Source organism: Hyperoodon ampullatus, assembly GCF_949752795.1.
Source record: "Hyperoodon ampullatus genome assembly, chromosome: 18".
In the NCBI taxonomy this organism is placed as follows: domain Eukaryota; kingdom Metazoa; phylum Chordata; class Mammalia; order Artiodactyla; family Ziphiidae; genus Hyperoodon; species Hyperoodon ampullatus.
Genome location: NC_136931.1, coordinates 37,621,304 through 37,645,901, shown reverse-complemented (window position 1 = coordinate 37,645,901; position 24,598 = coordinate 37,621,304). Strand labels below are relative to the sequence as shown.

General features: G+C 39.2%; 1 protein-coding gene across 2 annotated transcripts; it reads right to left on the bottom strand.

Annotated features, from left to right (window-relative positions):
* LOC307066490 (UPF0547 protein C16orf87 homolog) lies at positions 1–23,720 on the bottom strand (the record flags this gene model as incomplete). 2 transcript variants are annotated; one of them, XM_079723663.1, is made up of 4 exons in its annotated part: positions 23,555–23,720; positions 17,322–17,418; positions 6,898–7,080; positions 1–119 (listed from the first exon to the last, which is right to left on the bottom strand). In XM_079723663.1, the coding sequence occupies exons 1-4, from the start codon at positions 23,618–23,620 to the stop codon at positions 1–3; spliced, it is 465 nt and encodes a 154-aa protein (XP_079579789.1). In that variant the 5' UTR covers positions 23,621–23,720. The 2 variants fall into 2 exon arrangements, with proteins under 2 accessions (XP_079579789.1, XP_079579790.1); XM_079723664.1 differs by lacking the exon at positions 1–119 and adding an exon at positions 4,009–4,110.
* Positions 23,721–24,598: the final 878 nt, after the last annotated feature.

Below are 24,598 nucleotides of genomic sequence, written 5' to 3'. Positions count from 1 at the left end.
TCAGAGAATAAGTCTTTGATTAATAATTTTTCTATTTATTTCTGCCAAGGCGACTGAAAACACGAAAGCCTTTTCATCAGAGAGGTTAGCATAGATGTCAATTTCCTTTTCCTGTTTCTCTGTTAAAAGAAAAAGGGAAAGCTTTTAATATAAAGGCAGTAGATGCAGTTTTTTTAAATTTAAAGTTTTCAAGTATTCCTTTAAATGACAATAAATATAATACATAATACTACAACATACACTAAATGTTATTAAGTATTATGCTACTGAACTGAAATTTTAAAATTACACAAAGGAGTTACTAAAATGCCATGAACTCAATTCTAAGACTAAATGGAGACTGTATATATTTCTATACACACAGTCTAATATCAATATCATTTCTGTAAGAATCTCAAATATTTCTTTCTCCTCACTAGCATGAGCTGTTTCAATAAAAATGAATTTCCTCACCCTAAATATGGTCCCTTCTGAACATCAATGGTGCCTTTATGAATATATTAAGTTCTTCACCTTAGCCCTGCTATGGAAAATATGAATAACCAACATTTATTTCTACTTTTCCCCACCTGATTACAAATGTAATCCAAGTCTATGGTAGAAACTTTGAAAAATACAGAAAAAGAAAAAAGAAAAATCACTTATTATCTTATGAGCCAGTTAAATTCCATTAACATCTTTTGTGTATATTCTCCCAAATGATTTTTTCAGGCTCTACTATGATTCCACATTTGTCTCATTTTTTGTTTTGTACTGACTTTTTAATCAAAGTTAAACATGAATATAGTTTAGAGTCAAATTATTTTTACAAAACATGTTACAAAAAAACAGAAGTCCTCCTCCCCTCACGCACATTTCCTACTCTTCAAATAAAACTACTTTTCCAGGTATTCCTTTTGGTTTTTACCTAAGTAACATATTTATCTGATGCAACATCTTGGATTTTTGGTTTTAAGCATTATTAATTGACTTTCCACCATGAAATGTTAGGATTTATTGTTTTCTGTCTCTTGCCCCCACCATACTCTTCTTATCACATCTTCCCATTATAGTTATATTACCATTTTGATGAGATCAATATTGTGTTTACATTATTCACTGTGTAAATGATTTCACTTTTCCTGTACACTGTTTTCACTGAAGAGATTCTCTTTTTTCACTTGCTTAGTTTTCATTACTAATTGAACCCAAACTCTCTCCTAGTTGGATAAATCTTTCAGAATGTTTACACATATCAATCTTATCTTCTTGAAGAAATTCTATGCTCCAATGTGAAATGGTTGCTTTCTAGGCCTATTGCACAATTATCATACGGAGATCTCTCGTCGACATCATGCTGGAGATTCTCCTCATCCCTCTCTTGAGTTGGACCCCGTGTCGTAGGTCCAGGATACTTTCTTGGTTTACTTATTCATTGATGCCATATATCTTGCAGTAGCCTCCTGAGAAAGGGAGTATGGGTAGCAAATTTTTTGAGACCCTGAATATCAGAAAGTGTCTTTAGTCTTTCTTCACACTAGTTAATAGTGTGATTGAGTAAAGACTTGAATATTTCCTCTTAGTAATTTTGTTTGTTTGTTTCTTTTTTTAAGAAGATGTTGGGGGTAGGAGTTTATTAATTAATTTATTTATTTTTGCTGTGTTGGGTCTTCGTTTCTGTGCGAGGGCTTTCTCTAGTTGTGGCAAGTGGGGGCCCCTCTTCATCGCGGTGCGCGGGCCTCTCACTATCGCGGCCTCTCTTGTTGCGGAGCACAGGCTCCAGACACGCAGGCTCAGTAGTTGTGGCTCACGGGCCTAGTTGCTCCGCGGCATGTGGGATCCTCCCAGACCAGGGCTCGAACCCATGTCCCCTGCATTAGCAGGCAGATTCTCAACAACTGCGCCAGCAGGGAAGCCCCCCTCTTAGTATTTTAAAGGCAAAATACTGTCTTCCAACTACTGGTGTCATTGTTAAGAAAACCCTATACCACTTTTTACAGTTATTTTTTAAGTTATTGCTAAATTTATTACAGTTAAATATACAGATCATGGGCTTCCCTGGTGGTGCAGTGGTTGAGAGTCTGCCTGCCGATGCAAGGGACACGGGTTCGTGCCCCGGTCCGGGAAGATCCCACATGCCGCGGAGTGGCTGGGCCTGTGAGCCATGGCCACTGAGCCTGCGCGTCTGGAGCCTGTGCTCCGCAACAGGAGAGGCCACAACAGTGAGAGGCCCGCATACTTCAAAAGAAAAAAATATATATACAGATCATAAGTGTACAACTGGATGACCCATACCACAATCAAGATACAGAAAATCCCTCATGCTCCTCTCCAGTCAATCCCTCCCCACCCCACCAGCAACCATTGTTCTACCACCATATATTTATTTTGCCTGTTTCTGAACTTCATATAAGTGGCATGGTATAGTACGTACTGTTGTGTGTCTAGCTTCTTTCATTCAACATGTTTTTGAAATTCACTGATGTTGTTCATACATGAGTAGTTTGTTCCTTGCTGGGTAGTATTGCACTGTACCACTTTGATTATTTTCTCTGAACACTTGAAGGACCTTCCCTTTAACCAGAGAGATATGATTTATGATGATATGCTTTGGCATAATATCTAGTTTTAACCATCCATTGGTCTGGGAATTTGGTGAGGCATTTCAATATGGAAACTCAATGTCCTTCCCGTTTGGGAAAACTACTTGAATTATTTCACTGATGACTTCCCATCTACTTCATCTTCTATGTTCTTCTTCTGCAACATCAATTATTTACAGATGTGGATCTCAAACTAGTCCTTTAAATTTCTTATGTTTCTTATTCATTTTTTAAATCTCTTTTCCTATTGCTATACATTCTGGTACATTTCTTCAATTTTGTCTATAAGCCTTCTGTTAAAGTTTTACATTTCTGCAAATCGTATAGATATATACATATATATATATATATATATATATATATATATATACTTTGAGATTCTCATTTTAAAGTTCATTTTCCAGGTACTTTTTTGACATCTGCAATTCCTTTTAAACATCATCTTGTTTTTCTTTCATGACTACCATATCTTCTCTTACAAAGAATATTAATGGTAGTTTTAATTTTTTTCTTCTCCCTGCAAAAACTTATCATATCCAAGTTATTTTTTTATTCCTTTGTGAAAGCCTAACTGGAGAACTCAGTATTTACCATCTCCAATTTTCACCTAATCTTCCTCATATTAATTTGGTACTCCTGCCCTCAGTGATGCCTGGTGTTTCCTAGACCAGAGACTGTGTTTTCCCTTTCAAAGGATAAACTTGCAGGGAGGGGAGGTCAGGGTAAAGAGCCCTAGCAGGCTATTAAAACACAGACTTCAAATAGTCTTGTTTTTAGCCTCACCTTTACCTCTACACTTCCAGACATAACTGAGGTAAAAATTCCTGACCTTAGGCAGATGTGAAACAAAAATCAGTTTCTTTCTCAGCTTTCCTCAAAGGAGTTTACAATTTGGGTTTCTTGGGTCTGCTAAAGAAGTTACCACTTTCCAGAATTTTGCTGCTTCTCCCACTCCTTGTCCTTGTGGGACTTGGCCCTTTAAAAAAAAAATCCCTTTCATCCCTGTCATTTTACTAGGATTTGGGGAGGGTGCAGAGCTAGATGTGTTTATTCAATCCACCATCTTTAACGTGAAGTCTACATTAACTCTCTATGTTCATTAATAAGGTATTAAGAATTGCCCAATATATTTCAATCAGTCAAAATGTCACTCCTGGGGCTTCCCTGGTGGCGCAGTGGTTGAGAGTCCGCCTGCTGCTGCAGGGGACACGGGTTCATGCCCCGGTCCGGGAAGATCCCACATGCCGCAGAGCGGCTGGGCCCGTGAGCCATGGCCGCTGAGCCTGCACGTCCAGAGCCTGTGCTCTGCAACGGGAGAGGCCACAACAGTGAGAGGCCCGCGTACCGCAAAAAAAAAAAAAAAAAAAGTCACTCCTACTTTACTAATATCCAGAATAATCATACCCCCCACATATAAAATGAAGACTTATTTTAAACCATCCAAAACCATTAAGTTTAATGGTTGGCTTTTATGATAATGTTGTTATCTAGATGTCTAAAAAGATTTCCTTTTCATTCCTTCTTCTTCCTGTATTTTTAAAAACAGAAAACAGTAAAGCCAATTAAAAATGTGCTTTTAGACACACTGTCAGGTTTTCCTTATTAGAATAAAGGTAAAGCTTGCTTTAAATTCTTCAAGTGCCCTATGAGCTGGGAATCAATAAATACTGAATTTAAGTAGCTACTTAACACTAAGAAGCATATCAAAGAAGTCTATTCTAAAATATACAGACATTTCAAAAGCTCATATTTTCTATCAGTATTATATTTAGAAAACATGGTCTGCTTTAAGGGTTTGTAAAATACAGCCTGCAAAATTGGTAAAATACAATTGGCAAAATCTGGCCTCCCACCTGTTTTTACAAAGTCTTACTGGAACACAGCCATGCCCATTCATTTACGTATTCTCTATGGCTGTTTTCCAGACACAATGACAGAGCAGACTAGCTATGACAGAGACCCTATAGCCCACGAAGCCTAAAATATTTATTATCTAGCTCTTTACAGGAAAAGTTTGCTGACTGCCCTCACCCCTGGCCTACGTTAAAAGATTCTATTATACAAAAATTCCTTGAGGTCCTCCCTGTTTGTATTAAAAGCATATCTTACTCTAGAAATAGCTTTCTTAAAACTTTTCTATAATAAACTAAAAATACCTGAAACCAATTTATAGCCAAATAAATGCTTTTTTCAAGTTAACATGAAATAAAAGATCCAAACCTGCATATATAGAGTCCTACCACAACTACAGAGCCTTCGTTTCCCCAAATAAAAGACTGTCATTATCTATTCTCTCATCTCCTCTGACCAGAAGCATTCCTTTTCCATTCTTTGGGTTATATTCCCTTTACTTCAACTGTAAAGAATGTTCTGGGGCTTCCCTGGTGGCGCAGTGGTTGAGAGTCCGCCTGCCGATGCAGGGGATATGGGTTCGTGCCCCGGTCCAGGAAGATCCCACACGCTGCGGAGCGGCTAGGCCCGTGAGCCATGGCCGCTGAGCCTGCGCATCTGGAGCCTGTGCTCCGCAACGGGAGAGGCCGCAACAGTGAGAGGCCCGCGTACCGAAAAAAAAAAAAAAAAGTTGTTTTCTGGGCCAAGCAGTATTTCCCTCTTTTCTTTTTTCTCTGTTGACTTTTTTTTTTAATCTATTAATTTTATTTTTTGGCTGCATTGGGTCTTCGTTGCTGTGCTCGCGCTTTCTCTAATTGTGGCGAGTGGGTGCTACTCTTCGTTGCGGTGCGCGGGCTTCTCATTGCGGTGGCTTCTCTTGTTGTAGAGCACGGGCTCTAGGTGCACAGGCTTCAGTAGTTGTGGCACGTGGGGCTCAGTAGATGTGGCTCGCGGGCTCTAGAGCATAGGCTCAGTAGTTGTGGCGCACGGGCTTTGTTGTTCCGTGGCATGTGGGATCTTCCCGGACCAGGGCTTGAACCCGTGTCCCCTGCACCGGCAGGCAGATTCTTAACCACTGTGCCACCAGGGAAGCCCCTCTGTTGACTTTTCTTTACCTAGTTTTCATTCTGAAACAGTCTTTAGCATATATTTTCTGATCATCCCAATGTTAAAGAAGCACCCTCAAGTTGAGAAAACAACTCAAACTCTCTGGAAGATCAGCATAATAGAAGGAAAGAGAAAAAGCTGTAAAATTACCAAGGAAATTAAGGAGTACAGAAGCACAGTCTTCACAGAATACAGTCAAAGACATTATAAACCTTAGTCCTTTAGCCATACAATATTAAAAAAATCTTTAACTTTGATAAAAGCTATACCAGTGAAGTTATTTTCCCTAACAGTAATACTTTTATTCAAACAGAAACACACAAAGCAGAGAGAAACGGTGAACAGGTAAAAAATTCTCAATGTCTAAAATACATTTATATTTGAATATCTAAGACTGAATACCTGAAAAAGCAAAGCATAACTCACAAATAACATAAGAAGTTATAAACACATTTCACTGAAGAAATTATTTTAATAGAGGTTTTTGTGGTGTCTAACAACATTGTTATTTATTTTTAATTGAAGTATAGTTGATTTACTTGAGAGAGATTTTTAAAGAATTATAAAAAGCAACTATCTCGTTTTTTCATTTAATTACTGGCTTGAAAGTCCCACTTTTAAAAAAGATATTCATGGGCATACGGGGTGCATTATACTATTCTTTTTACTTTTGTGTAATCTTTTAAATTTTCCACAATAAAATGTTTTTTAAAAGATGTACAAATCAAAGAAAATGAGAAGTTTTAGTTGATGGTTACAAACAAGTTATTGGTAGACACACTACTTATCAGAAGAAAAGAGAAAATCTATAAGGAGAATATGAATATGTTTTAGACCAAGAAGAATTCACCTTACTATCCAAAAGCTGCCTCAAAATAGGGAACAGAATAGGAGTAATTTAAAAATTCATACTGAAGAACACTTGAGAGTAAATTTTTAAAACTCACAGTATAATAGTTTCAAATAAGTCTTAACAGAATTCAGATTTATCTTTTAAAAAGTATAACTATTTTAACAGACTTATCCAGGATGTCATACACAAATTATCTCTGAACTTTACTATCATCAGTTTATAGCAAGGTGAATTTTACCTAATTTAAGCCTTTAATTTTCCAATAGGAATTAAATTTATGTGACTTTTTTAAAACAAGCATCTACCTGAGAGGAAATGCTTTTACAAACTAAAATATGAGTTGGAATTTTAAGTCCAGGAGTTCAATGCCTACCAAACACTTTCTTCACTACTATCTAATTTAGATGTTAGAAAACTTTAATACCTGAAAAAAAAAAACACACAACTGCTTGGATTTACTCATACCTCTTTCTTCCTCATGTTTTTTGGCAGATGCACTTTTAGGTCTTCCTCTTCCTCGTCTGATATGATCTGAATGGCTGTTACTTCGAGACCTCTTTCTGTTTTCTAAATCCTTATTTACTGTAGAATTTATCTTCTCTCGCCTAACTCTCTCTGTTCGCCTCCTCTTGGCCTCATGCTTGTTTTCTGTGTGGATGAATAAAAGTGATATATTTTAGGGCTTAGCAAGAACTGTTTGCCCATGTTCTCATTGCTTTCTTCTTTTTTTTTTTTTCTAAATAGCACTAGAGTTTGCTGCCTGGCATATTTTATAAAACTACAACCATAACATCCATATGTCCCTCACAACCATGCAGGAAAAAAAGAAATTCAAAAGAATTCAGATCCACATTAACACATGAGGTAGTAGGAATCTTATAACAAAAGACAAGTTTCTTTATTTGATACTTTTAATTTCAGCCCCTACAAGTTCACACAATTCCACAGCAACCTTTTTCCTTCTCTCTGTATCCAAGTTAAAAATGGTGAAGTACTACAAAAGGAAAATAAATATTCCATTCCTTTTTTCCCCCTACCCAAATTACAGATTGAAATATGTCAAATACACAGAAGCAAAACTGACCTTAGCCATAATATTTATATTAAAGTTCCCAATAAAAACCAAACAGAAAGTATCTAGGGAAAACATAAAAACACTAGGGAAGTAAGCAGTTTTCACTTTATCCACAGATTAGGTCATTTCTGACATTCTAAGAGCATGTTTATCCCAAATAAATAGCAATAGGGGAACTTTACTCAACATGGTGATTTAATTAATGCAAGGAGCCACCCCTCTCACTCCAAACAGATCAAAAGTTTGGATAAGACAAACAACAATTTTTTAAAATTGCTTTAATACGTACCTGAATTCAAAAGAAAGAAAGAAAATTCACCAAATGCCTAAAACCATGGTGGTAAAGGGGCAAAACATATTAAAAAATTCATATCCCAAGAACTAAAGAGAACAATTTAAAAGGCTATATAGGGCTTCCCTGGTGGCACAGTGGTTAAGAAGCCACCTGCCAATGCAGGGGACATAGGTTTGAGCCCTGGTCTGGGAAGATCCCACATGCTGTGGAGCAACTAAGCCCGTGCACCACAACTACTGAGCCTGCGCTCTAGAGCCCACAAGCCACAACTACTGAGCCCACCTACCACAACTGTTGAAGCCCATGCGCCTAGAGCCCGTGCTCCACAAGATACGCCACCGCAATGAGAAGACTGCACACTGCAACTAAGAGTAGCCCCCACTGGCCGCAACTAGAGAAAGACAGCGCGCAGCAGCAAAGATCCAATGCAGCCAAAAATAAATAAATAAAGTAAATAAATTAAAAATAAAATGAAGGGGCTTCCCTGGTGGCACAGTGGTTGGCAGTCCGCCTGCCAATGCAGGGGAAACGGGTTTGTGCCCCGGTCCGGGAGGATCCCACATGCCACGAGCGGCTGGGCCCATGAGCCCTGGCCGCTGAACCTGCGCGTCCGGAGCCTGTGCTCCGCAATGGGAGAGGCCACAACAGTGAGAGGCCCGCGTACCGCAAAAAAAAAAAAAAAAAAAAGAAAGTCAAATTTCCTGACCAAAGACTATAAGTCCCCTTATAAACCTGACATTTGCCTCTCACCCATCTAATCTCATACCACGTTGTTCAGTACTCTCCAGACATGCCTTCCTTTTAATAAAACAAGTTCCTTCCTCCCCTTGAGTCTCTGCATTTGTTAATCCTTCTGTCTAGAGCTTTCTTCCCAAGGCTCTTCATGAGACAGGCTTTATTTCCTTCAGATGTCAATTTATAGGTCACCCCTCTGAGTCTCCCGGCCCAAGTTACTTTCTATAATCTTCTACTACTACTACTACTAATATAGCCTTTCTATAATTTTCTTCTACTACTACTTCTACTTCTACTACTACTACTGTTACTACTACTACTACTACTACATTTATTTATATGCTCAATATGTCTCCCCCATCAAAATATAAGCTCTATGAAAGTTGGGATGCTTTTGTCTGTCTCATTCACAGAACCTAGAACGTTACCTACACACTTTAAGTGGTGTTGAATAAATAAAACCAGACTGAACACATGATTTATTTCACTGTCTTCTCAAAAATCCTACTGAAATGAGAACATGGGTAAAAAGGCAAAGGGAAAAAGGAAAATAAATCCGCAGTGCTTGAAACAGGAAAGGGTGCTACTAACGATCTGAAATTACAGAATTTCAGCAAACTGGCAAGCTGACAGATTCTAAGTAACCAGAATAGAAGAAACTAAGATTCAAAATAAGAATAAGAGATACCTCCTATAGAAGGGATCGCTGTTCTTCCCAAAGATACTCCCAGGACAGGACAAAAAGTACAGTAAGGAACAGCAGGCCACAGGGTGATCATCAGAATAACTAGAACTACTGCAGAACAGTTGGGCCTATGTATACAAAGCAACACAAGGATGTAAAGCTCTTGGGAACCAAGCGATGTTCCAGGGGACTTTGAATCTCCACAACACAGAAAGAAGAAACAAACAAACAAAAAAGGCAGTTCCTCATAAAAATGAAATACTATAAAGGATTTCACATTCTGTCCCAGAATGAAACCTTCCTTATTTTGGCAATCATGGATTTCAACAGCATTCCCCAGCTCACCTAATTTACATCTAAAAGCCTGCCAATAAGCTTCTTCCAATTGTACACTAAAGAGATGTCGAAATAGACTTTCAAAACAGTGTAGGATATTCATGCAAGTTATCTACACTGATAAACCAAGGCCTTCATTTATAAATATCAACAGGCAATTAAGGATTACCAGCTATTTGAAGAAAATTAAAAGTGTGAGAGAGAGAAGGAGCAAGATAAAACATGCGGAACAGGGAGTTTCCCTAGTGGTCTAGTGGTTAGGATTCTGGGCTTTCACTGCTGTGGCCCGGGTTAAATCGCTGGTCAAGGCCAAAAACAAAACAAAAACAAAAACATGAGGAACAAAGGTAGTTCAGGAAACAAAAACATCTTAAAACATTTCAAAGCGTACCTTCAGAAAGTATTATATCATTAAGAGTTTTTTGCAGAAATAGAAAACTCCATCCTAAAATCATATGGAATCTCAATGGACCCCAAATAGCTAAAACAATCTTGGAAAAGAACAGAGAATCACACTTCTTGATTTCAAAACTTTTCTAACAAAACTACAGAAATAAAAAAAATGTAGTACTGAGCTTCCCTGGTGGCGCAGTGGTTGAGAGTCCACCTGCCGATGCAGGGGACACGGGTTCATGCCCCGGTCCGGGAAGATCCCACATGCCGCAGAGCGGCTGGGCCCGTGAGCCATGGCCGCTGAGCCTGCACGTCGGGAGCCTGTGCTCCGCAACGGGAGAGGCCACAACAGTGAGAGGCCCACGTACCGCAAAAAAAAAAAAGTGTAGTACTGCCTTACCAGAGACATACAGACCAATAGAATAAAATAGCCCAGAAATAATTCCTCGAATATATGGTCAAATTATTTTCAATAACAGTAGCCATGAAAAAACAGTACTTTCAACAAGTGGTAATTGGGAAAACTGGATATCCACAGGCAAAAAAATGAAACTGGACCCTTATCTTATACCATATACAACAGCGGTCCCCAACCTTTTTGGTACCAGGGACTGGTTTCCTGGAAGCCAATATTTCCCCCCCCCGGAGGAGGGGCGGGGCAGGGGGGACGGTTCAGGAGGTAATGCGAGCGATGGTGAGCAGCAGAAGAAGCTTCGCTTGCTCACCCACCACTCACTTCCTACTTTACGGTCCGGTTCCTAACAGGCTGCGGACTGGTAGCAGTGCGTGGCCCAGGGATTGGGGACCCCAATATACAAGAATTAACTCAAAATGGATTAAAGATCTAAATATAACAACTAAAACTATAAAATGCTTAGGAAAAAAACAGGGGGAAAACTTCAAGACAGTGGATTTGTCAATGATTTCTTGGATATGACACCAAAAGTACCGGCAACAAAAGAAAAAATAGACAACTTGGATTTCATCAAAATTAAAAACTTCTGTTCAATGCATGAACAAAATGTAGTAAGTACATACAATCGAATATTATTCAGGAAGGAAATTCTGACACGTCACAGCGTGGATGAAGACATTATACTAAGTGAAACCAGACATAAAAGGACAAATATTGCATGACTACACTTATAGAAGGTAACTACAGTAGCGAAATTCAAGTTCACAGGCACAGAAAGAACAGTAGTGGCCTGGGGCGTGATGCAGGCGGGGAGTGGGAGGAAAATGGGGAGTTACTGTTTTATGTGTATGGAGTTTCAGTTTGGGAAGATGAAAAGAGTTCTGGAAATGGACAGTGGTGATGATTAAGCACATGATATGAATGTACTTAATGCCACTAAACCGTACAACTTAAAACGATTAAAAATACTAAATTTGGGGATTTCCCTGGTGGCGCAGTGGTTAAGAATCTGCCTGCCAATGCAGGCGACGCGGGTTTGAGCCCTGGTCTGTGCTCTGAGACACGCCTAGGGCCTGTGCTCTGCAACAAGAGAAGCCACTGCAATGAGAAGCCCACGCACCGCAATGAAGAGTAGCCCCCGCTCACTGCAACTAGAGAAAGCCCATGCACAGCTACGAGGACCCAACACAGCCAAATAAATAAATAAATAAATAAATAAATAAAATTAAAAAGAAAAAGTAGGGGACTTCCCTAGCAGCCCAGTGGTTAAGACTTCACCTTCCAAAGCAGGGGGTGCAGGTTCGATCCCTGGTCAAGGAGCTAAGACCCACATGCCTCGTGGCCAAAAAACCAAAATATAAAACAGAAGCAATATTGTAACAAATTCAATTTTATTTTATTCAATAATAAAAGACTTTAAAAATGGTCCACATTAAAATATCTTTCAAAGAAAAAGTAGGATTATCCTTATAGTACAATGGAAAGAAATTTTAGCATGACAGCTGTGCAGCAGACCTAAAATCAGTCTTGATTAGAAGAAATCAGAGGATTCTATGAGAAATGTCTTTTAAAGATGAATATAGATATCATTATATAAACTATATGATTAAGAACTTTAAAAAAAGGCACAGAGATGAAGGTATGTATTTTTTCATCAAAAGGCAAAATAAAAACTATGTTCCATATATGAATGTACAGCAATTTTAAGTGATTAGCATGTAAGGAACAATGTTTTCTGAAATAACAAAACCAAATCTTCACTGTCAAGTAATCCAGAGTTGAGGATCACTTACTACTGATTAATGTTCAATCATTTTGGGTTTCTAAAAGGTACTGGTGATAATCATTTCTCCATTTTTCTTCCTTAACTACAAAAGTGAGTATGCCATTTATAGACTTTGCTTATTTATCAGCCTTTCCCTGTTAGAGAATAATTTAAAAATTAGGTTTAATATTTTTATCCCTTTTTCCTTCCTCCAATAAAAAATAGAATTTATTTAATTTTGTTATTTATTTGACTAAGCTTAACCCAAAGCTTATACTCACTGAGAAATTAACAGTTAAATACTAATAAGCTATTCAAAATTCTTACCATTTTAAATCTTTTTCTTACCTTTAGAGGAAGACTTTTATAAACTAGTATCTCAGTTAGATTTTCAGTTTACTTTTTCTTTACAGTTTTTATAATGAAAAAAATTTAAAGGTATATCCATTGTTATTAAATGCAAAATAGCACCCTTGATGTCACTAAACCACCCAGAACACCCATTTGGAAAACTAAATTTAAAGATTTGGAACAAACTGAGTTTGTTCTCACTAAAAACTGCTTCTGTCAGTATTTGGTGACTGACCAAATACCTGAATAGATTACTACTACAGTACTGAAGGTTTAGGCCACAGTACAGGTACTTTCAATTTTAGGAAATACAGTATTTCCTTTAATTTCTTTTTTTTTTAATTTCTTCAAATTGACAGATGAAGACTCAACCTCAAGGCTACTTTTTAAACTCTCAGTCAACCATTCAATTTAGAAATGAAATCCTCCATGAATAACATAGTCAATTTTTAAAAATTTATCTCCATTTATATTGACCCCCTAAAAAAGATAAAAGAAACAATATTACATTCCTAACACATTTAGAAAGGTATCAAAGAATAATTAATTGCCTTGAGGTTCTATGCACTTCTACAAAACACTGAGTATTAATACAGCTTTATTTGTAACACTCATCTTTTCCTCTCACCGAAATTAATATATTTTTACAATTTAAAATTAATTTCCATAATAGATTTTATTTATCTATATTTTCAGCTAGCAAAGTTCTAGATTGTTCTAGCGTCCCACCTCCCTATTTTCATGTATGTTATGAAGATATAAAGATGATTAGTATATTTGCAAAATGTGAGTTTTCAACATTTCAAATCTAGATAAATCTATGACTTAACAGATTATTTTCCTCCTGCATGTCACACAAAGTTACAATAATTAAATAAGAGGTTTCAACCCACTGAAATTTCAAATAATCTTTTATAGCTATGATTTTAAGATAAGTGCAATCTGAGCTTTAAAGACATTTCTTTTTTGTTTTAAATGTTTAATTATGCAAATAAATGTCTTCCTTGGGGACTTCTCTGGTGGTGCAGTGGTTAAGAATCCACCTGCCAATGCAGGGGACATGGGTTTGAGCCCTGGTCTGGGAAGATCCCACATGCCGTGGAGCAACTAAGCCCATGTGCCACAACTACTGAGCCTGCACTCTAGGGCCTGTGCATGCTGCAACTACTGAGCCTGCATGCCGCAACTACTGAGGCTACATGTCACAACTACTGAAGCCCACGCGCCTAGAGACCACGTTCCGCAACGAGAAGCCACCGCAACGAGAAGTCCACGCACAGCAACGAAGAGTAGCTCCCGCTCGCTGTAACTAGACAAAGGCCGTGTGCAGCAACGAAGACCCAATGCAGCCAGAAAAAATTTTAAAAAAGAAACTTAATTGTAAAAATTAGTATTTATTGAGTACCTATAACATACCAAGCTTTCTTTATATTAGACCTTTTCATATGCACTTCATCTACACTTCAATCCTCTAAGGTTGGTACTACAAATCTACATAAACACAAGTAAACAGCAGCTGCCCCTGGAGGTTAATTAACCTGTTAGAGAGTGTCCAAACTGGAATCTGAATCTGAAGCCAGATCTTCCATATAATATATAACAACATATAGCACATGTCTGTACTATACCAAACTGATTTCCAGGCTTTCAGTACTCTTTTTTTTTTTTTTTTTTTTTTTGCGGTACGCGGGCCTCTCACTGTTGTGGCCTTTCCCATTGCGGAGCACAGGCTCCAGACGCGCAGGCTCAGTGGCCATGGCTCACGGGCCTAGCCGCTCCGTGGCATGTGGGATCTTCCCGGACCGGGGCATGAACCCGTGTCCCCTGCATCAGCAGGCGGACTCTCAACCACTGCGCCACCAGGGAAGCCCCAGGCTTTCAGTACTCTTAATCCTTCTTAAAACTCTTTCCTCCTTTGGTTCTACAGCACAGTCTATCCCTGATATTTCTCTGTCCTTTCTACTCTTTGTTTCTTTTGATGGTTCTTCTTCCTCCTCCCTAGGATTTCTAGGCTTCAATGTTCCATCTTCACTTCAAGGTCGCAAGTCTACTCTTATTAAACAACAGAACCTTAGGAAACTCCAAACGTAAAATAATAATGAACTGCTTCTCACTCATCACACTGACTTATGTAACACCACTCTCTGTTGGCTGTTCTCCTGCGGCTGACATTTCTTCTCAGCTGACATGACCTCCCTACCCACTTCTACCCTTTAAGATTGGAGTCTGCCAGAGTTCAGTCCCTGAACCTGCTTCCTCTTCCTACTCTATAGACTCTATAGAACTAGCTCATCCATTTCCTTGATATCAACAACCATGATGATTCAAAACCTTTCTCTCTAGCTGAGGCTATTCCCTGAGCTTCAGACTGTATGTCCAACTGGGAAAAAAAAAAAATCCACACGGATGATATTTCACAACTATATCCAAACATAGTTTCTTCATCTTTCCCTCAAAACTTGTCTTCCCTTTTATCTTCCCTTTCTAACCAGTAATCCCAGTCAGAAATCTGGGAGTCATTCTAAAGTCTTCCCTCTCCTTCAAATGATTCTAAATTCTTAACACTTGTAGCATCTGTCCCTTTTCTCTGTCCTCATTTACATTTCTTCCTTACCTCATTTCTCACCTGAATTGCTGGTATATAGAAGGGTCTCAAAAATATTTGTTGAGTGAAAAATTAATAAACACAATTGTTCCACTAATAGCATGGACCATGTCTTATTCATTTTGGAGCCTCAGAACTGAGTTGACATGCCACCCCAGCAAATCTACTGAATGAATCATTCCAAGGTTCCCATACCCAAATCACACTCTTAGGAAACAAGAACCAGGAATTGATTTTTAACAGTTCTCTGGATGACTCTTATATAACCAATCCAGCAACAGCCTTTAAGAACTAATGAATTAATAGTAAGTCCATTACCATGTTGAAAGGGAGCAAACTCAGAGGCAGAAATGGAATGAAAACTGCTTTCCTCCCATCTCTCCACAGACCTAGGATAAACAGACCTCTCACAGACATAAATATAAGTAATTCTTGAATCATCTCCTACTATAACCATTCTTTGCCTAACTCGGCATCCTCACTCAGTTAACATACAGCAAAAGCTCACTTCCACCTTGTAACCCCACAAACTATTCTTTAGACAGAAGTCAGAATGATCTTTCTAAAAGGCAAATCAGAGCATGCCACCCTCCCCTCACCTCATCGCACATCCCAGGGATAGTTTCTCCTCACACTGTAAGAACAAAAACCAAAATCTTACTCTCGTTTACAAAGCCTTATATAAATAATCTGGCCCCTGCTTATCCCTCTGGCCTCATATCGAACACTTTCCTGGTTTTACTGTCTACACTGCAACCATGCTGGCCTTTTTGTTCCTAAAATATACCAAACTTTTAACAACCTTAAAATTTTTGCATTTGCTATTTCATCTGTCAAGAATGGTCTTCTTCCTGATCTTATTATGGCTACTACCTCCCTGTTCCTATTCAGCTTCAGCCTAAAATGTCACCTCTCAGAGAAGCTTCCAAACCACTCAATCAAAAGTAGCCTTCCAGTCACACACCTCAGCACTCTATTTTAATTTCTTACAATATCACAAGTTGATATTCTCCCTGTTCATCTGTTCTCTATTTCCTGCCCACAAGAATGCATTAAGCTCCATGACAGCAGTGAACCCGCCTTGATAGTAAATTCATTCATTACTTTAGGCCCAAGGCTTAGAACAGTGCCTAGCATACAGCAGCAGGTGCTCATATATACACTTGCAATCAATCTACTCTTATTTGGGGATCATGAACATACAAAGTTCTGACTTTATCAAAGAACAAATAACAAAATCTCATTTTTTAATAAATATATCTGTTGAACAAATCCAATTTGTCTATATTAATGGGAAGGTAAAATTCAAACAAAAAAATTTTTAGATATTCTATATCAGGGAATTACAAAAAATAACCAAGGTATCTAAAAATTATATTCACACCAAAATCAGGTTATATTTTTTCAGTCACCAGTTTAAAAAAAAAAAACAAACCTACTTTAAAGTTGTTGCACATGTACCAGCACTATAAGAGGAAAAACCAAATGTCCATCAAGCAGTAAACAGATAAACAAATTGTGGCATATCCACACAAAGAACACTATTAAGCAATAAAAAGGAATGAATACTTATTGATATACACAACAATATGGCCAAATCTTAAATTATGCTCAGTGAAAGAAGTCAGGCAATAAAGATTACATACTGTATGATTCCATTTATATAATGTAAAGTTCTAAAATTCCATTTATATAATGTAAAGTTCTAAAATAGCAATAAAGATTACATACTGTATGATTCCATTTATATAATGTAAAGTTCTAAAATAGTTACAAAGGGAAACTAGAAAGCTTATGGGAATGATGGACATGTTCATTATCTTGACTGTGGTGACTGGTGTAAACACATGACAAAACTTATCAAACATACACTTTAAATATGTATAATTTATTGGAAGTCAATTATACCTTTAGTAAACATTAAAAAAATTTTTTTTTAAATCAGATTAGGTCACTCCCTTGCTTAAAACCCTTCAATGGCTCTCCATCCTCCAAAAATAAAAAATAGAAAATTTGTTACAAGCTTTATCAGCATTACAAGGGAGTTAACATTTAAATAGAATGAACAGCATACTCATGTCATAAGGTGATTTCCAATAGCTCATAAAAACCAAACACATACTTCAATAGACTTTAATTTTTAACTTCAACAAAAATTGAATAGTAAATTCACAAAAATTAAATTTAAATTTCTACATCAAAAAGCTAAAAATGTGGTAAACTCTCACAATTACCTGTAGAAGATGGTGATTTTTCTGGGTGTTTTGCATTTAAAAGTTTTCTGCTAATAAATATGTAACCACAGGGACATGATTTACATGCAACAGGAACCTGTAGACAAAAAAAAGAAACAATTTATTATTACTATTTTTCTGTTCTTAAACTTCTCAGTGTTAATGTACTCTCCTAAACTGAATGATAAATTACTTGAAGTAGGAATCATGGATTTATTTAAACCCCACCTCCTGACAACAAATTATGAGATGGGTATTGTGTCCTCTAAATCTTCACATTCTACTAACACACTACAATAACTATGAATGCAGCAAATGCATGGTAAACATGTGCTGATGTGAGTGAGCAACAGAAAACCACAGTAGGGTCAGAGCCAAGGAAAATATATGGGAAAAAAGGTAGCATTTCCTAAAATATTAGTTTGAAAGCAGTTTATATAGAATAAATTGGAAAAGGGGGCATGATTGGGAAATCATTAAAGTAATCCCAGCATAACATTATGAGGGCCCCACTGGAATAGTGAGAATGGAAATGGAGAGAAGGTAGATCTACAAGACGTTTCAAAAGGGTAAAGAACTGAAAACAACCCAGGTTCCAACATGAGCGGGTAAGATGCCGATTACTACCAAAAAAAAAAAAAAAAAAGTTTACAACAACCAGTTTGAGGAGCAAAAGTGTTGTACAAACAAAAGAGAGTGTGGGACAAAGCAGGAGCTGAGATCTAGTATCTTACAGTCTCAGCTCCAGGAAGGACGTTGGATAAAACACAAGCTCTTCAGGCTTCTGTTTCTAAATCTGTAAATTATTTTTACAAGTGTCTCCTTTCTCCATTTCAAGTCTGTCAATATTTTTCTAAAGCCAAATGTTAGGGACTTCCCTGGTGGTGCAGTGCTTAAGAACCCACCTGCCAATGCAGGGGACATCGGTTTGAGCCCTGGTCTGGGAAGATCTCACATGCCGTGGAGCAACTAAGCCCATGAGCCACAACTACTGAGCTTGTGCTCTAGAGCCCACAAGCCACAACTACTGAACCCGTGTGCCACAACTACTGAAGCCCGAGCACCTAAAGCCCATGCTCTGCAACAAGAGAAGCCACCGCAATGAGAAGCTCGCACACTGCAATGAAGAGTAGCCCCTGCTCACCGCAACTAGAGAAAGCCCGCATGCAGCAACGAAGACCCAACACAGCCAAAAATAATAAATAAATAAATAAATAAATAAATTTATAAAGCCAAATGTTATTGAAAATCATTGAAAAAAGCTTTAGCTTTCCCTCCACAATTGTTTCACTAATATTAACCTTAATGATCCCTGGACTCAGGGCACATTCACTGAAAACCAGAAATTAATCTCAACAAAAAGTACTCACAGAATAGTAATTACAATTCCCTTTGTAAGATAAGTTCCATTTGCCCACTGTTCTGCTTATGTAAAAGTTTAATCACTACTATAAAGCTTTCATCAATTTATGTAGAGAATGCCTCATGTTCTAGAATATAAATATGTGATCTAAATAAGCTAAATCAGAATTTTGGCAGAATTCCTTTTCTTTGCATAAAAATACTGAACAAAGAATTCTAGTTTGTATTTATGAAAAATAACAATGAATCTATAAAAATAATCAAACTCCAGGTATGTCTAACAGCTTGCTTTATCAAGAATGTAACGAGGGCTTCCCTGGTGGCACAGTGGTTGAGAGTCTGCCTGCCGCTGCAGGGAACACGGGTTCGTGCCCCGGTCCGGGAAGATCCCACATGCGGTGGAGCAGCGGCTAAGCCCGTGAGCCATGGCCGCTGAGCCTGCGCGTTCGGAGCCTGTGCTCCACAATGGGAGAGGCCACAACAGTGAGAGGCCCGCGTACCGCAAAAAAAAAAAAAAAAAAAAAAAAAAGAATGCAAAAAGATTCTTCCAAACCATGACAGAAAATGTAAAGTTACATTTCTTAATACTGTAAAATCTGCCTAAAATAGGTATGTTTTGTCATTTTAAAAATTTCACATCTTCACAGAAACCAAGCTGAAAGGTACTGACTCATTTCCTTTATACTTAAACACATCATTAACGGCATCCACAGCAATATAAATTGTTTTAAGTTAATGCTACTCAAAAAAACACAGAACGTGATGTTCTTATTCAACATACCCTTTGCTACTCAACAACCATTTTCTTTCAGCTATTGAAACTCAACAAATTGAAATTTAATTGTCTTATACACAAAAAAATTATATCAACCCATGTCCAGAATTAACAGAGTACTACAGTTAGATGAGAAATGTACATTCGGCTTTGGGATGACTAATTCAATTGACAAGCTGATTTACATCCCTTAATGAAAGTGTCTTATGCTCAAGGAACATTCATGGACCTGAGCTAAGTCACCCTAAGGTCCTTTTGAAAATGTAAAGTTCCTTCCCCTCACACCAACCCTGAAGAAAACCCAACTAACCACCACCACAATACAGATCCTGTAAAAAGAATTATTAAATGAGGTAGACAACTTCAGTTATATTAATCTCTTTAAATTATTGTATAATTTGGATTTTAAACAAACACCTAAACTTCCATGAAATTTCAGTTGTAATGCCAAAGACAACAGTAATGAAAGTTCTAATGCTATACTTTCAGGATTTTAAAATGCAAGAAAAAAAATTTGAAGTGTTGTTTACTGATGGCTTGTGAATCAATTTATTCCTTGAAGAATAGATATTTAGGTTGTAGGCATGTTTTACAAGTAAGAGGCTTAAAAAACAACTGCAAAAAACAAAATCCTGACCCTATATTGTTTCACTGACTTTAAAAAGCTCAAAAATAACCACAATACAGAGAATCCATCTATACTCTTTGTTGCTAAGAGCATCAAAATTATGTACAGCAGACATATTTGCTAAATGTCACATAAAATTTCCTAACATTTTTTCCTAAAAGGGAGAAAAAGCTGATGTAATAAAGAAAAAAAAAAAAAGCAAAAACAGAAACATACACCAGAGATCCCAGAAAAATAATAAGAATCCTGACTACTACTACACTCAAAATGGCTCAGTAACTTGAGTTAGTGGATGTGAAACCCGTTGAAAATGAAAAGTATTGTGGTTTAGATATTTCAGAACTATATTTTCAAATGGGGGAATGTAAAAGGGGACGTAATAAAGCAACTGAAAATCTAGGTCTTTCTTGTTTGCTGATCTCTGTACCTGTTTTTAAACTTACACACACATATACAGAACTTATGTAAATATACTCAACTGAGGCAATCTCCTCAAACTTTAGAGTTTATATTTATGTTTATAAACTATATCTAAATTCTAATTTAATATTCATCAGGCAACTTAGAATAACAGCAGTATTCTAAAGCTTTTTTTAAAAATGGCTTTCTGGATTATAATTTTTTTCTCATTTATAAGAAACCTGTACTTTCAAATAACTAGAAAACTAAAATTAATCTATTATTTTCTTCAAGTGAGTTACTTTTAGTAAAAGATAAATCGCTTTTAAGAATCACCAAAAGTTTGAATTAGTCACCATGTATGTTATCTTCTCTTAAGTATTTAGAATAAAGAACACTACAAACCAACATTTTAAATTATGTTGTTGTAGCCTGTTATGGAATGAATTGTGTCCCCACCCCCCAAAAACACCCCAGCAACAAATTCGTATGTTGAAGCCCCAACCCCCCAACATGATAGTATTATCTGGAGATGAGATAATTAGGTTTAGATGAGGTCATGAGGGTGGAGCCCTCACGAATGCATTAGTGTCCTTGGAAGAGACACCAGAAAGCTCTCTTTCCTGCCAGGATCTTGGGACTTCCAGCCTCCAGAACTGTGACAAAATAAATTACTGTTGTTTGAGCCACCCAATCTATGGTATTTTGTTATGGCAGCTGGAGTGGAGGTTGTGTGTGTAACAACAAAACAGAATGTGATATTTCCAAATAAAATGCTGATCACGTTTTGTTGAATAGTTACAGGGACTCCTACAAGTTTACTATCCTTTCCTCTTTTTTTAATGAGTATATTAAAAACAGGTTATTTTCCCCAAAAGGTTACTGTATGCCAAATACAACAAGGTCAGGATTTGCAATAACTGACGCCCTACAGAAACTGGAATGCATAATGCATACCATGTAAACCTTATACTTCTGCACAATTAAATGGAACAAATGGAAATGATTTAAATATTGAAATAATCTTCGACAAGGAGACTTAATTAGAAAAGTCCAACTTTTTCAGAATTTAACAAATTTAGTTTAATAGTAAGAATGGAAATTTAGGACTTCTTGGGTGGCTCTGTGGTTAAGAATCCGCCTGCCAATTCAGGGGACACAGGTTCGAGCCCTGGTCCGGGAAGATCCCACATGCCGCGGAGCAACTAAGCCCGCGCACCACAACTACTGAGCGTGCGCTCTAGAGCTCGCGAGCCACAACTACTGAAGCCCTCGCGTCTAGAGCCTGTGCTCCACAACAAGAGAAGCCACCGCAATAAGAAGCCCGTGCACTGCAATGAAGAGTAGCCCCCGCTGGCCGCAACTAGGGAAAGCCCCATGCGCAGCAACAAAGACCCAACGCAAATCTTTAAAAAAAAAAAAGAGGGCTTCCCTGGTGGCGCAGTGGTAGAAAGTCCGCCTGCCGCTGCAGGGCACACAGGTTCGTGCCCCGGTCCGGGAAGATCCCACATGCCGCGGAGCGGCTGGGCCCGTGAGCCATGGCCGCTGAGCCCGCGCGTCCAGAGCCTGTGCTCCGCAACGGGAGAGACCACAACAGTGAGAGGCCCGCGTACCGCAAAAAAAAAAAAGAAGTAAATAAATAAATATAAAAAAATAAATTAAAAAGAAAGGAAATTTAACTCTGTTTTGGAAAACATGGCTAAATTGTTTTTAAAATGCATACTCAATAAACTCATACAATCAATAAACCGTAATTCTCCTTGCACAGTCTTCCTCTGATCAGCATATCTATCATTGCCCATAAAAGATACTGAATAAAACATGTAACATTTTCTGTTAAAAGATTTGATCAACCTTTAAGCTTGCTCCTTAAAGTATGCACTAAAATCAGCTTATTAAAAAAGTCTTCAGCCACTTCAAATTACTCCTGATTTTTAAACAAAATGAAAGAAAGAAAAAGGGAGAAGAGGTAATCATTTTGAAAAAATTCTCTCAGTGGAAAAGAAAAAAACACACCCAGATCCGCATGTTGGCGTGAAATAGGGCCCTTACTAATGCTTTTAACTGAGAGAGTCTTAACTCATTAGATTTTAAGGTTTAGAGGAACTTGTATTATTCTAGTAAAAAATGAGGCATCCTTAAACTAAAACGGTTAAGATGAGATTTTTTAAAATTACAGCTATGACACCATTAATTCTGTGTAGAAAGCAGTCATTTAAAATTCATAAAACCACATATATATTTTTTAGAAGATCTGGAAGCAGAAAATGCCAAATTTTTAACAGTGGATACCGCGGCGGGTAGGGGGAAGTGAGGAGCGCTCAGAAAGGAAGGGCTTCAATGGGGGCGTTATTCAATAACGTTCCATTTAAAACAATGTACAGAAAGGATTCACGATTATTTACGTCAAAAATATAATAAATATATTTAAGAGAAAAAAATCTCCATATTTCGCCGAAACTTAAAACTATTACACTGCGGGCCTTTCTGTCACATTTAAGCATCCGCCCAGGTCGCGGGGGAACAGTTTTGGGGGTCCACCGTACACATCTGAAACGGGAACAAAGCAACCCTGCCTGGCAGAAGGCGGATTTCGGAGCCAGGAGCCCGGACTCGGAGTCGGCACATCGGGCATTCTCTTCGGGGCAGGAGGGGGCTGAGGGACCGAACTCGTCCACTTAGGCTGCTGCCCCACACTCCTGCCGCTGTCACCGGAGCCGGACAGGCGATTCGGGGAGGGTCCGGACAGGGCGCCCCGTCAGCTCACGATAAATCCACGCCCCCTCTCACGCGGCTGGCCACAGGGCAAGATACTCGCCCGTCTGACCGCCGCCAGGTGGGCACCGGCCGGGGCGCGGCCACGGGCGCTTCCCCGGCAACCCCTCGGCTCTACCCGGCCGGTTGCGGGCTCCCATCGTGGCCAGAGCTCGAGGGCCGGCCCACACGCTCAGCCGCTGGGACCCCGGCGAGGCGGCCTCTCCACAGCCAGCGGCCGCCGGCAACGGACGCCCGCCCGCGCGCACCCGCCCCACCGGCCCGTGTGCCCGGTGCCCGGCCCCCGGCGCCCACCTGTTGGTCGCACTCGGGGCATGATTTGGTGGCCATCTTCACTTTCTTGGCTCGAGTTGCAGACATGCTCCTCTCTGGCGGCAGCGGCGGGGGAGGCAGTGGCGGCGGCAACGGCGGCGGCGGCGGCTGCGGCGGCGGCGGCAGCCCGGGCTCCGCCCCTCGTACTTCAGCAGCCCACCCTCCGCCCGTCGGTCCCCGCTGGCCACACTGAGGCTCTGAAGAGCGCGCGCGCGCGCGTGCGCGAGCTCGCGCGGAGCCTGCGTGCCGAGGGGGCGGGGCTCGGCGTGCGCGGGCTCCGAGGGACCGCGGAACACGGCCCCACCCACACCGCTCCGGTCCTCTAGGGCTTACCGATTCTCACGAGAGGAGACCGACTGGATAGTCCGGCGGGACGATAGACACGCCCTCTCTGGGCCAGACGAACGGCGTGGAGGCGTGGTTTGACCGGGACTCGGCAGTAACGGGCGTCAGGCTCGACCAACGAATGCACAGACAGGGCGGGTCGTGGTGCTGAGCCCGCCCCCTCCCCCGGAAGAAGGAGAACGTGAGTGAAAAAGGCGGTGGGAGGTAAAGCGCTTGGCACAGATCCTGCCGTTTGATAAACTTCAGTAAATGTTAGCGAGTCTAATCATTGAGGAATTGTAATAGACATCTGATGAATCCGCTATATGCCAGCCCTGGACTCGGTTCTGCGAGGTATAAAATTCGTTAAGTCACATATGTATTGAGGGCCAATTCTGCCAGACAAATGTGAATACTAGGAGGTGCCAGCCCTCAAACACGTAGTCTAGAAGTGTAGACGGCCCAACATTCGAATACAGGGGATTTGGGTTGTTATTGGAAAGAATAAGTCGGTTGACTAGAGTGTTATATCAAAATTTAAAGTTCACCTCGCCTTTGATCTTGCAATCCCATACCTAAGAATTTGGAAAGATACTCTCCATGTGCTCAAATGGATTTGTGCAAAAATGTTGCACTTCGCAGCACTGCTTGTGAAAGCAAAATCAGAAACAGCCCATGTGTCCATCAACAAATTGCTTGAGC